General features: G+C 36.9%; 1 protein-coding gene across 1 annotated transcript in view; it reads right to left on the reverse strand.

The window, feature by feature from the left end:
• Positions 1-2,451: 2,451 nt before the first annotated feature.
• LOC137651934 (inhibitory POU protein-like) overlaps positions 2,452-14,093 on the reverse strand; it is a 177,664-nt gene continuing 166,022 nt past the window's right edge. Inside the window, exons 4-7 of the mRNA XM_068385148.1 lie at positions 12,906-13,090; positions 6,863-7,024; positions 5,189-5,336; positions 2,452-3,396 (exon numbers count right to left, since the gene is read on the reverse strand). Coding sequence (XP_068241249.1) covers positions 3,121-3,396; positions 5,189-5,336; positions 6,863-7,024; positions 12,906-13,090 — 771 coding nt within the window. The 3' untranslated portion in view covers positions 2,452-3,120. The remainder of the gene's footprint in view (positions 3,397-5,188; positions 5,337-6,862; positions 7,025-12,905; positions 13,091-14,093) is intronic.

Consider the following 14,093-nt stretch of genomic DNA (forward strand, 5'->3'; position numbering starts at 1 on the left):
AAAATGAAAACTTTTTGAGATTAACACTCCTTGAGATCAACACCCAGAAAAGTGATTATGTAAATCCTTTTTAGAACAATATCCGTTTGTCATTTGTTTCCTATGTTTCATGGTGGGAGTTATTAGGTTCCCCTATCATAAATTCGTGTTTTAGAAAGAGAAATAGTTTTGTGAAAATAACAGATTTGTAAGAAATTGAGAAAATTAATTTTGGCAATATTGAGAATAAAACAGAAGGATTCTGGAAAAAATACAATGACAGTATTTTCTTGGCATCATCTCGCGTGAATTGCAATAAATCTTTCCCTGACTTTTATAAAATTCCATCGTGACCTTCGACCTGTGCGGATAGAGACAGAAGGACGATGAATTATTGTCTTGAGAAGGGTCGATATGCCATCGTTGGTCAATCATTTAAAGCTCATTTTTTTATTTTATACACGGAAGTGACTAGAAAAAATCGGTGGCTAAGAAATAGAAAAAAAGCTTTTTGACCTAGTGTTTATTCTTCTGTTTTCCAATAATTTCTTCGAGAGCCAAAGATACAAAAAGAAAAAAAGAATCCAGGTTGAAATCGTAAATCGTCCGTTTGGTATGACTAGATTTGGTGGTCATTTTATTTATTCGTCTTTAAAATGTAAGTCTGGCTAACGTGACTCAGAATATGACTAGAATGAAGTGTCAGTAAGCATAATTGAAAAGAACTTTGTGCGTTTACGATGGAATGATTGGTACTGTGTTCGAGGCTGACTAGATTATTGTTATTGTCCATTACATGGAAAGACTGGCCTTTTCGGTGATTTTAAACGGACGAGAGAGAGAGAGAGAGAGAGAGAGAGAGAGAGAGAGAGAGAGAGAGAGAGAGAGAGAGAGAGAGAGAGAGTGAGTAATGAACCTGGATTACTGCTGGTAGCGGAGTGAAGAAGTTTCTCTCAAGACTGGACCTCTCCGCGCCCGCCATCCAATCTTGGACGCTATTGACCACACTTGTCCGAACATATGCATTCCCTCATGTAGTTGACGACGACTTTGACTTTCTCAATTGGCATCTCGCATTGCCGGACTATTAGCCTTTTTTCATCAAAGGTAAAAAGCTTAGTTAAAGCTTATCCGTGAACAGACGAACAATTTGACTCTAGTTTCAGGACTGATAATCGCATTTCGTGTTGACGAGGCCAATGCCAGCGAACGGAGAATGTCAAGCTACCAATAGCGGCATCGTCATGCAGTAAGATTGGCCAATCAGGATGGATATTGGCTCCTCTTGTTTGTGAACTGGGAGGTCAGTCGTTCTTGGGGAAAAAAATGACACTATGCTTTTTTTAAAAAAATATGTCTAGTCTCGGAAATTCCAACCTCTCTCGACCTATATATAATCTCTAAAAGACTCTACCTGAATGATATGTTTTCGGTGAGATAATTCTTGGTTGAGGAAGTTAGCAACGTGACAGAGGCTTCACTCCTCTTGTTGTTGACAACAGACAGCATAGGTAAACACGCGAGGAAAAACAAAGAAAAAAAATAAAACTACTAACTACCTACGACTAGGTCACAAAATCCTTGAGCTTCTGATGCACGTCTCGAGTGCAAAGTAAGTTTATTTTTTTTTATTTTTTACTATACTCCGATAGTATGATACAAGTAAATATATTACTATATACATGTCTTTGGTAAATTAGAACAAAGCTCTGAAGTCTTATTTTCTTTTTTTCCGCATAGGGGGTTGGGGAGAAACGCTCCCTCTCCCTGTCCTCAGAAACTGCACGTGTCGATCTAATCGAAAGGACAATGGGAAACATCTAGCCGTTGTTTTTTTTTTCATCACTATGCAATTGACGGTTAAACAAGGCTCTCGTTAAAAATCTATCAATGGCGCACTATGGTAGCGACACCCACCAACGACGCACCCGTGTTGCGTCGGCCCCCCTGACGGGACCGGCGCGACCAAAACACAGTGTTTCGCTTAATATCACTGGAAAGAACAATAATTTAAGGAGGAGACTTAAGCTAATTTTGTACAAAGTGTCCTGACATGCATTCAGTTTCCCCATGAGTGTCTCTGCAACTTCATTTCCTAACTTCATTTCCTCATTGTTCTTTTCAAAAGGACATGAGCTAAGATCATGTCACTGTCTAATATGAACATTTCACCCGGATTGTCACAGACTGTGACTGTCTAGATATCGTCACATTTATATCTGAAATGCTGAGGTAAATGTTTTTTTATTTTATTTATCAATATCGTTTTCTTTCTATCATAAGTATTACTATTCAATATTTCTAAGTCGTGCAAGGCCACTGTTTGGAAAACACTTATCCCTTATTGTGACCTTAAATATACTGTATATATATATATATATATATATATATATATATATATATATATATATATATATATATATATATATATATTCTTTTCATGACAAGGGTCACTCTGACTAGGGTCACTGATCCATTATTATTCATATTATTACATATTATTCATCCGAACCCCTGATGTCCCTCCAAATGTATGATGAACAACATGATGGTCGCAGATGTGCTGGTCCTCTGATCTTGAAGACGTCTGCAGTTATATCACCACACCATTTGGAGTTATCCTTAGACAAAGCTCAATTCTTGAACTCTCCCTCTCTCGCGAGGCTACCGCATATAAAAATTACCACCACCACTTTTAATTAATTTTTCTTTATATATATGATTTTATATTTTTCCACTTTTAAAACACCCTGATTCACCCGCACTTATACGTTATCACTATAAGTACTAAAAAGGCCATGTGAATTCATCCCCCCTTATCTTTCACCCGTCAGTTTGTAATTCATGGGCGTCCATGTAAAGGGGCTGTCACTGTGTTAGCTGGCGTGTGGCCTGGTGGGCGTGGGCTGCAGCATAAGCATAACTATACGCCCATGAAGGGCCAGGAGTCACCCACCGCTCACCCGCGTCGCCTTGATCGCTCCATGGTGGGCGAGGCGTGGGCGGACAAGCGTTGGAGGCTGAATTGGAGGGTGGGCGGTTCCCCTGTTGCTGTTGTTGCTGATGCTGCTGGTGTTGGAAGTGGTGGGCGGAGCGAGAGGGCAGGTCTAAGGACGAACGGGCACCAGGGGAGGCCATCCACTACGGAACGGGCGTGTGGGGCGGCATAGGAGAGGTCATCATGGAGCTCATGGAGCTGTGCACGTTGCCGCCGCCCATCTGCTTTTGGCTGGCGGCGAACTTCATCCTCTTCTGCTTCTGTCGCTGGTTGCAAAACCAGACGCGCACCACGTTCTTCTTGAGGTCGAGCTTCTCGGCGATGGCCGCGATCTTCTCGCCCGACGGACGGGGCTGTACGGCGAAGTACGCCTCTAGCGAACGTTTTTCTGGCGCTGCTATCGACGTCCTCTTGCGCTTCTGGGAGGAAGAGAGGTCAACGAATTAAAGACGGTTTTCTGATTGTTTTTTAAATTTTGGTGCTACAGGGTAATGATATTGAAGCTACAGGGTCAGATATACTGAAGCTACAGTTTTGAGGTGCTATAGGGTATGAATACTGAAGCTAAAGTGTAAGAATACTGAAGCTACAGTTTTCTGATACTTCAGGGTATTAACACTGAAGCTGCAGTGTAAGAACACTGAAGCCTCAGAGTAAGAACACAGAAGCTACAAAGTAAAAATACTGAAGTTACAGTTTTGTGGTGCTTCAGGATATGAACACTGAAGCTACAATGTATGAAAACTGAAGCTTACAGGGTAAAAAAAAAACAATGGATACACTTAAACAAATATTTAAATGGTTGCAGTGGGTCTGTTCCTTAATAACCTGTATTATGTAATTGCTATCTTTGAGAAAGGTATGGGACTGAGGGTTGGATTATCTCGAAACAACGAGGGAGTGAGTACATCTAAGGCCTAACTGTTTCACACCTATACCCTTCTAAGTCATGCAGTTGCACATTCATGCTGTTGTTCATTAATCTACATGTGAAGGGAACCGCTATTTGCCCAGGGGCAAAGTACTCCTGATCTTATCTAGAGACACAGCAGCCAATAAATAACAAGTGAAGTAACGGCGGGGATATTAGTGTGGGTGGGTGTGTATGTGTATGTGTATGTGTATGTGTGTAATGTGCTCTTAGGATAACCGGGTGCGTGTATTATACCACCAAGTCGATACCCAAATAGTTCGATTGACAATTGCTCTACCGGTGGAGGTCGTGAATAATATAAAAAGCTGTCGGTCGGTCGAGAGACCAAATGGGCAAAGTAGCCAGATTTACACCATGTGGGTCCTTTGTTAGAGCTCTTACTCGATCTCTAAATCAATAGGATATTAGGGGCTACTCATTCTAACAAGCGGGAAAAATGAACACCTTTATGTATCGCCTGGTATAAAACTTTTTTTTTTTTTTTAATTTATTATTATTTTCAACTTGGTGGATAGGGGCAGATGGTAGTGAGGTGGTGACGGGGCTAGGGGACATCGAGGATAGTGGAGGGGTATTTTGGGGGAGGGTGAGGGGTAGGGGAAGGTTGTGAGAGTGTTGTTCGTCCAGTGGTCAAGGAGGTGTGGCTGCAACAACGATCACTGAACATTAGTTCTTTAGATATGCTCAGAGATGTGTCGCCAAGGGAGAAGCAACTCTATTTTATTGCTCCCTAAAGGTCAAAATAGCAGTTCAAGGTCCTCAAGAACCCTTCCTCACCTTTCACTCATTTTGTCAGTTCTGCCAAGGGTGCTTGAGTGCAAAACCTCATAAACTCATTCCTGAATAGGATTCGCATTCATCGGAATCTTTTTGAAGTTGAATGAATAAATTTCAAAGCAGGGATTTTTACTAGGAAAATTACGATTGGCAAGTTATCGCATTGATGAATAATTCAAGCAAGTCATTTTTGTTAAGATTGATTTTTACAATAGAAGTAAATATTGATTAGCTGTTTTATTTTTATGTGGCCATGTTGGATAATTAGGGACTAGTTTATGAGGTTTGTTATCAAGATATTTTAAGGAATGATCTAACAAGAGTTAGATAGCACAGCCAAAGCTGCTGTACTATTTTTTTTTCTAGATTGATTTGATAGAAAATAAAAAATTCCACTTGACAAAATGAGTGCCGTGATCCCAGGTTAACGAAAGGACTTCATCACATGTTCTAAAGGATATGGCCTAATCCTGAGAAGTGACACGGCCTCATATCCTCACATCATCTACCTCGCCCATAGGGAGGACTGAGGGGGCGTCCGGATCTCGTCGTTTGTTCTTGGCCTGGGCTTCGGCTTCCTCCAGCCAGGCTTGCAGGACTGGCTTTAGCGCGATCATGTTGTTGTGGGATAGAGTCAGGGATTCGAATCTGTTTGGAGGAAAGGGAAAGAAAGTGGAAATTAATATTCAAAAGTTAGCAAAATTATTGAAAAAAAAATTATCTAATAAACCTATGTTAATTTGAGGAATTAAGTTCTCGTTCACGTGATAGAACTGTTGATTTATATTTAAAATTTGATAAACTTTAATACTTTGGTTTGAAGTGGCGTCATAAGATTTTTTTCAATTTTTATTCGCGTTAGTCGAATCAGTCAAGTAGTTCTTATTTCTTATTATCAATATGTTGAAATTAATATTATTTTTTTATCTCAATCAAAATTTTCCTCATTAAATCATAATATTCTTATCTTGAAGTCAATATTTTTATATGAAAATCAACATTTTCCTAACTTTAGAATTTAAATCAATACTTTTTATCTTGAAATTTACATTTTCTTATTTTGAAATCTAAATTTTCTTACCTCCAAAATATTTTCTGTATCGTAAATTATCGAAAGATAATTCGGTTAATTTTATAATGCTTTCCTGAAACATTATCTAAATTATTTTTTTCCTTTATCTCCAATAAATCGGCCAGCTATATTTTTAAACGAGTGCAGTTCATTAACTTGAAAATTTACATTTTGCAAACGGAAAACCAGGCATGTTCTCTCTGTACAACACTGAAAGAGCATTATTCCTTTTTTTTCTCAATTCAGAATACTGCAATTTGAGTCAAATTTTTTGCATTTTATATTATGCAATTATTAGTTTTACATGATTCAGCCAACCAGGTCCAATAATTTGCAAATTGTATTTTCTTGCTCCCGTAACAAATTTGTGATACATTGTGTATTTTTTGCAAAAGGGTAAATGTCTCAAAATGTCATTCAATTACCACAAATAATGTTCTAGTTAAAATGGGAATGTATTTTCATTGATTTTATTGCTAATCACGACTAGTCAGTCAGCTTGATAACTGCAGTGTGTTCCAATATTAGTTACATAGTTATTGCAAGTGTTTTAAGTTTACCGATGATTGCTGGTAGTTAATTAAAAAAACTCCAAACAGTTATGTATAATATAAATGAATATATATATATATATATATATATATATATATATATATATATATATATATATATATATATATATTTGTGTATCGTAATGGTCAGCAAAGGTGTTCTGGTCATTGCTACCCATGCTAGGTTGGTTTGCTGTGAGCGATAAGACAAAAGTCTCCCATCATCACCAATCCGCAGTTGGCGAGCGTGATGATTAAAAATGGCCACACCCTAGACGTCAATAAGGACATGTCTGAGGCCTTTGTCCCCCAGTGGACTAGAAACGGCTGCATTTGTTGTTATTGTTGTTGTTGTTGTTGTATATATGGCTTATCATCTTACAATTTGGAAAATGAAGATCGCAAATGTCTTCTCGCTAACCACCTCCAATTTAACAATAAAAACCAAATAACGAAAATCCAATCGACACACTTCCGCTAAAGAATACCGCTTTGGGTACGCCTTCCGCATCCCACAGTAGACAATTCAAGTCATTCAAGTCCTAGCTCACCTGCAGATGGTGGACTGTGACAGTGCCCCGACACCGGGCAGCTTGAGGTTTGCCAACGCCTTTCCGACGTCCGCTTGCGTCACTCCTAGCTTGATGCGTCGTTGCTTGAAGCGTTCGGCGAAGGCTTCCAGTTCCCGTGGGTCCGTGTCTGTGTCATGCATCCTGTGGGGGGAGAAAGGAGATTTCATGTTGGGTTATACGGGTTCGAAATTTCTGGAAGGATAGGACTCTGGGGTCAAGATGGCTGGAAGGATAGGACTCGGGGGTGAAGATGGCTGGAAGGATAGGACTCGGGCGTCAAGATGGCTGGAAGGATAGGACTCGGGGGTCAAGATGGCTGGTAGTATAGGACTCAGGGGTCAAGATGGCTGGAAAGATAGGACTCAGGGGTCAAGTTAGCTGGAAGGATAGGACTCAGGGATCAAGATAGCTGGAAGGATAGGACTCAGAGATCAAGATGGCTGGAAGAATAGGACTCAGGGATCAAGATGGCTGGAAGGATATGACTCGGGGGTCAAGATGGCTGGAAGGATAGGACTCAGGGGTCAAGATGGCTGGAAGGATAGGACTCAGGGATCAAGATAGCTGGAAGGATAGGACTCAGAGATCAAGATGGCTGGAAGAATAGGACTCAGGGATCAAGATGGCTGGAAGGATATGACTCGGGGGTCAAGATGGCTGGAAGGATAGGACTCAGGGGTCAAGATGGCTGGAAGGATAGGACTCGGAGATCAAGATGGCTGGAAGGATAGGACTCAGGGGTCAAGATGGCTGGAAGGATAGAACTCAGAGTTCGAGGTGGCTGAAAGGATAGGACTCAGGGATCGGGGTGGCTAGAAGGATAGGACTCAGGGTTTAAGATGGCTGGAAGTATAGGACTCAGGGATCAAGATTGCCTGAAAGATAGGACTCATGGGTCGAGGCTGGAGGGATATCACTCGGGGGTCGAGATTGCTGAAAGGATAAGACTCCGGGGTCAAGATGTCTTGAAGGGTAGGACTCAGGGGTCAAATTAGCTGGAAGGATAGGACTCAGGGATCAAGATGGCTGGAAGGATAAGACTCAGGGATCAAGATGGCTGGAAGGATAAGACTCAGGGGTCAAGATTGCTGTAAGGATAGGACTCAGGGGTCAAGAGATGATTCCAAAGGAAAATTACTGAATAATCACAGCCAAATTTATTATTATTATTATTATTATTATTATTATTATTATTAGTAGTAGTAGTAGTAGTAGTAGTAGTAGTAGTAGTAGTAATAGTAGTAATAGTAGTAGCAGTTATGTGATCATAAAGGAACCCTACAAAATAATCACTATCTTATTAATTCCATTATTATTATCAATAGTAGTAATAGTAGTAGTCCGCTAACAAGAGCTGATTTTAAAGATAAACTACAGAATGATCACAACCAAATTCATCCTTTTATTACTAACTATCATAGTAATATTGTAGTAGTAGTAGTAATACTCAGCTATGCAGTTGTGAACCAATCTTGATATGCAGTAAGGGATAAATGTTGTTTACGCAGATGTTTTTCTTTATGCACATTCATATGCTAATCAAGTATGAAGTCCTTTTAATAACTTGATGTCGTGAAAGGATATAAAACTGATAGAGAGAGAGAGAGAGAGAGAGAGAGAGAGAGAGAGAGAGAGAGAGAGAGAGAGAGAGAGAGAGAGAGAGAGAGAGAATTTTAGGCTGTTCCAAATTCCCAATTTGTTTACTATTTTATCTGTTAAATATGACATTGCATTTTAGGCTTTGCATACGTTTGCTCATATGCTCTTATCATTGCCATAAGAGCTTATTTTAAATACATTTGCTTATATTCTCTTGGCAATGTCATAAGAGTTTATTTTAAATACGTTTATTTTGTTTTTGGCAATGTCTTAAGAGTTTATTTTAAATATGTTTGATTATTATGTTTTGGGCAATGTCATAAGAGTTTATTTTAAATACATTTGTTTATATGCTCTTGGGAATGTCATAAGAGGTTATTTTAAATACGTTTGATTATTATGCTTTTGGTAATATCATAAGAGTATGTTTTAAATGTTTACTTATATGGTCTTGGCAATGCCATAAGAGCATGTTTTGATAAGTTTGCTTACAAGCTCATGACAGTGTCATAAGAATATGTTTAAAAAAATTTGTTTATATGCTCTTGACAACGCCACGAGAGCATGTTTTAAATAATTTACAATTGCTTATATGCTCTTGGTAATGTCATAAGAACATATTCTAAAGATCACAAAGAACCCCTGCAAAGTAATTCCGATGCTTAGAACGAATTATTATTATTATTATTATTATTATTATTATTATTATTATTATTATTATTATTATTATTATTATTATTATTATTACTTGCTGAGCTACAACCCTACTTGGAAAAGCAGGATGCTATAAGACTAGGGACTCCAACAGGGAAAATAGACCAGTGAGGATTGGAAACAAGGAAAAATGAAATATTTTAAGAAGAGTAACAACATTAAAATCATTATCTCTTATATAAACTATAAAAACCTTTAACAAATCAAGAGGAAGTGAAATAAGATAGAAGTGTGCCTGAATGTACCCTCAAGAAAGAGAACTCTAAACCAAGACAGTGGAAGACCATGGCACAGAGGTTATGGCACTACCCAAAACTAGAGAACAATGATTTGATTTCGGAGTGTCCTTCTCCTAGACGAGCTGCTTACCATAGCTAGAGTCTCTTCTACCCTAACCAAGAGGAAAGTGGCCTCTGAACAATTACAGAGCAATAACCCCTTGGATGAAGAATTATTTGGTAATCTTAGTGTTGTCAGGTGTATAAGGACAGAGGAGAATATGTAAAGAATAGGCCAGACTTTCGGGGTGTGTGTGTTAGTGTGTATGTGTGTGTGTGTGTGTGTGTATGTGTGTGTAGGCAAAGGGAAGATGAAACGCAACCAGAGAGAAGGATGCAAAGTTGTACTTTCTGGCCAGTCTAAAGACCCCATAACTCTAGCGGTAGTATCTCAACGGGTAGATAGTGCCTTGGCCAACTTACTACTTGCAATTATGCTCATGATTAAGTGGTATGCTTCACTTCTTACAGTGGTCGGGCAACGCTCATTGCCGTATGATTCATGACAGTAATGCTTTCTAATGACCCTTATTTCATGCGCAACTTTTGCCATTCGAAGAATATCACGTCATTGTACATTTAATATTCAAAGATATTGTCACGTAAATAGGAGTGGCGTGTTTTTTTTTTTTCTTTTTTTTTTTTTTATATTTCGAGTTTTTAATTTTACTCCTATTTTATTGAAAAGTAAGAAATGCCTGAAAATTATATATATATATATATATATATATATATATATATATATATATATATATATATATATATATATATATATACATACAGAGAGAGAGAGAGAGAGAGAGAGAGAGAGAGAGAGAGAGAGAGAGAGAGAGAGAGAGAGAGACAGACAGAGAGATTATATATTCGCCAATCACTTTTTTATAATATACATTTATCAACGATAAGATCATAACTTTCCAAATCCTCACAGTTTTTGGAAAATTCTGTCATTCAGAATATTAATCTCAAATGAAAAATACTCCCTGGGATTGGATTCGAACCATCTAATAGTAGGTTAGGATGAAATTCTCTCTCTCTCTCTCTCTCTCTCTCTCTCTCTCTCTCTCTCTCTCTCTCTCTCTCTCTCTCTCTCTCTCTCATTATGTTATATGTAAAGATCTTCACATTTGAATCATCAAGTTTCCCTTTTTTGATTTGAGATTTTAGAGGAATTCAAAATTGGAATTAACATTTCAATTTCGTTTTCAACAAACAGATGTCTAATCCAAACTCTTGTTGTTACTAGAATTATCATCTTCATTCTTCTCTATTCCTTAATCATAATTATTATCAGTTAAAGTATACGACATATTCTAGTGCTTGGTTCTAAGATTACTGTTTCAGTCGTCTGCTATCTTTTCTTTTGTCTCAACATATATTAGAAAAACCGTAACAAAAAAGATAATAAATAAAACTTTTGTGATCGATCGCTTGAAAAAATACAATTGTTGCTTAAAAAGTTTTTATTATTTAAGTCGAATCGATATTTACATTATTCAACTTCAGAGGATTTCCGTCTGGACTTTTAGTCGCGTGGATGTAAACAAAACATATTCTTCTTTGCCGTCTTTGGTCGGATGCAAGGGCAAATAGCGGTTCTGGCGTTGAAAGGGCCATTTTTGTATTATGATTTGATCTTTGCCTGTTGTGCTGTGGTTTTTTTCTCAACACTTTTGGCTATTTTGAGTTTTATATACTTTATTTTCATTGTTTTTTTTAATGAATATGTAATATAAGGATGTACTCGACTTTTTCTCAACACTTTTGCCTATTTTGAATTTTATATACTTTATTTTCATTTGGTCTTTTTGAGTAAATTTGTAATGTATGGCTTGTACTCGACTTTTTCTCAACACTTTTGGCTATTTTGAGTTTTATATACTTCATTTTCACTGGGTCTTTTTGAATAAATATGTAATATATGGATGTTCTCGAATATGTGCTTTCATGTTTTATTCCTTTTTTCTTCGGTGAACATCTGAAGAATATACTTTCATTTATTTCATAATAGAAACAGAACTGTAATGCATCTTGAGAGAGAGAGAGAGAGAGAGAGAGAGAGGAGAGAGAGAGAGAGAGAGAGAGAGAGAGAGAGAGAGAGAGAGATTACTCTCATTTCATAAGAGACAACTGTAATGCACCTTGAGAGAGAGAGAGAGAGAGAGAGAGAGAGAGAGAGAGAGAGAGAGAGAGAGAGAGAGAGATTACTCTCATTTCATAAGAGACAACTGTAATGCACCTTGAGAGAGAGAGAGAGAGAGAGAGAGAGAGAGAGAGAGAGAGAGAGAGAGAGAGAGAGAGAGATTGACCGAAGTTTGTTTTAGACAATGAGAGAGAAAGAGTTTTACAAAGAAAATTAATCAAAATTTAAGATCCATTGCTATATATCATCAAGTAATTGACCATTTAAAATGTTAAAGATTTTACCCCGTCAAGTGTCTAACGACTTACAGAAAAAAAAATACGCCTTAGAGAAAACACACTGCTTGAAAAAATATAGAAAAATAAACGTAGGCGATTGGTCTGTAACAGCATATTAGCAAATGCGTCCGTAAGCAGCTTTCTCAAAAATCCCTAGATAACTGCTACACGATTTCCTTCCGTCTCTTTTTTTTTATTAATCTTTTTCGTGTAGGAAATATAACTGATTCGGTGGGTATTACTGAGCAGCATGTTTTGGATAGGAAAAATCCACTCCGGAAAGAGATTGAAGCTCTTAAATTGGCTATTAAATTTTTTCGTCTTTTGGAAAACATTTTTGTTTTTCTTTGCATTAATAAAAAATATTTTTATTTATTTAAGTTAGTCAGAATCATCTCATACCTCGAATTTACAATATTTTCTTAATAGTAGAAAAAGTCTTCAAAAGTGATCCGGATTGAACTATTTTTTTGGATATATATTATTTTATTTGGCACTGGAAAAAAATGTAGGCATATTTTTTTTTCTCAGTCTGCATAATATTTGATTTGCTATTCTTTGACATACACAAGTTCATGTATGTAAATTGTTAAACTTACATATCATAATGAAATTTTTTTTTTTTTTTTTTAAATATTCCAAATTCCCCCAGTTCATCTCTGATCATGTCAGTTATTACTATCTTTCTTGTATATTATTATTATTATTATTATTATTATTATTATTATTATTATTATTATTATTATTATTATTATTATTAGCCAAGCTGCAACCCTAGTTGGAAAAGCAGGATGCTATAAGCCCAAGAGCTCCAACATGGAAAAAATAGCCCACTGAGAAAAGGAAATAAGGAAATAAAGTATATAAGAAGTAAAGAATAAAAAAAAGATATCTTAAGATCAATAACAACATTGAAATAGATCTGTCATATATGAACTACATCAACCTATTCAATATAAAAATACCGTGACCATAAAAAGCCATTGAACTGAGAACCGAATCATACTTACGTGAGTGGCATATGCGGATGGGTGAGCCCATGGTGGGGCATCATGGTATTCATGGGGCTGTGGGTATAGACGGCACCATGGAGCTGGTGCATGGAGCTACCATCGCTCATGGGGGTGAGGGTGGTCATGGAGGACGAGGAGATGGGGTCCATCATCTCTAGTCCGTCCATGCTGTGATGCCCCATCTGGAAAAGAAGGGATTCCAGCTGAAAAAAAATAACAATAGAAAAATACACGTAATATTAATAACCCGTCTAAATAAGGGAAGAAATTAAAGGTGGGAAAAATACGTGTCATGGGGAAGACTCGTTTGGAAAAGGAGAAATTTAAAGTGGGGAAATACAGTTTATAGTGAAAAATACACTTTGTAGTGAAAAATACACTTCATGGTGATAACTGGGTTGGAAACGAAGGGACTGAAAGCGGGGAAAATACATTTTTATAGTGATAACTCATTGGAAAAGAAGGGATTGAAAGTGGGAAAATATATTTCATAGTGAAAAATACACTTTATAGTGATAGCTCATTTGGAAAAGAAGGGATTGAAAATGGAAAATATATTTTATAGTGAAAAATACGCTTTATAGTGATAGCTCATATGGAAGAGAAGAGTTTGAAAATGGGAAAATACACTTTATAGTGATAACTCACTTGGTAAAGAAGGGATTGAAAGTGGGAAATGCACTTTATAGTGATAATTCATTTGGTAAAGAAGGGATTGAAAGTGGGAAATGCACTTTATAGTGAAAAATACACTTTATAGTGATAATTCATTTGGTAAAGAAGGGATTGAGAGGGGGAAAATACATTTTATAGTGAAAAATACACTTTATAGTGATAGCTTAATTGGAAAAGAAGAGTTTAAAAGTGGGAAAACACATTTCATATTCATAACTCATTTGGTAAAGAAGGGATTGAAAATGGGAAAATACACTTTATAGTGATAACTCATTTAGTAAAGAAGGGATTGAAAGTGGGAAATACACATTATAGTGAAAAATACACTTCATAGTGATAATTCATTTGGTAAAGAGAAAGTGGGAAAATACATTTCATAGTGAAAAATACACTTAATAGTAAAAAATGTACTTTATAGTGATAAATCATTTAAAAAATGAGGGATTGAAATGGGGAAAATACACTTTATAGTGATAACTTATTAGGAAAAGAAGGGATTGAAAGTGGTAA

Source organism: Palaemon carinicauda, chromosome 13 (assembly GCF_036898095.1).
Source record: "Palaemon carinicauda isolate YSFRI2023 chromosome 13, ASM3689809v2, whole genome shotgun sequence".
Classification (NCBI taxonomy): Eukaryota; Metazoa; Arthropoda; class Malacostraca; order Decapoda; family Palaemonidae; genus Palaemon; species Palaemon carinicauda.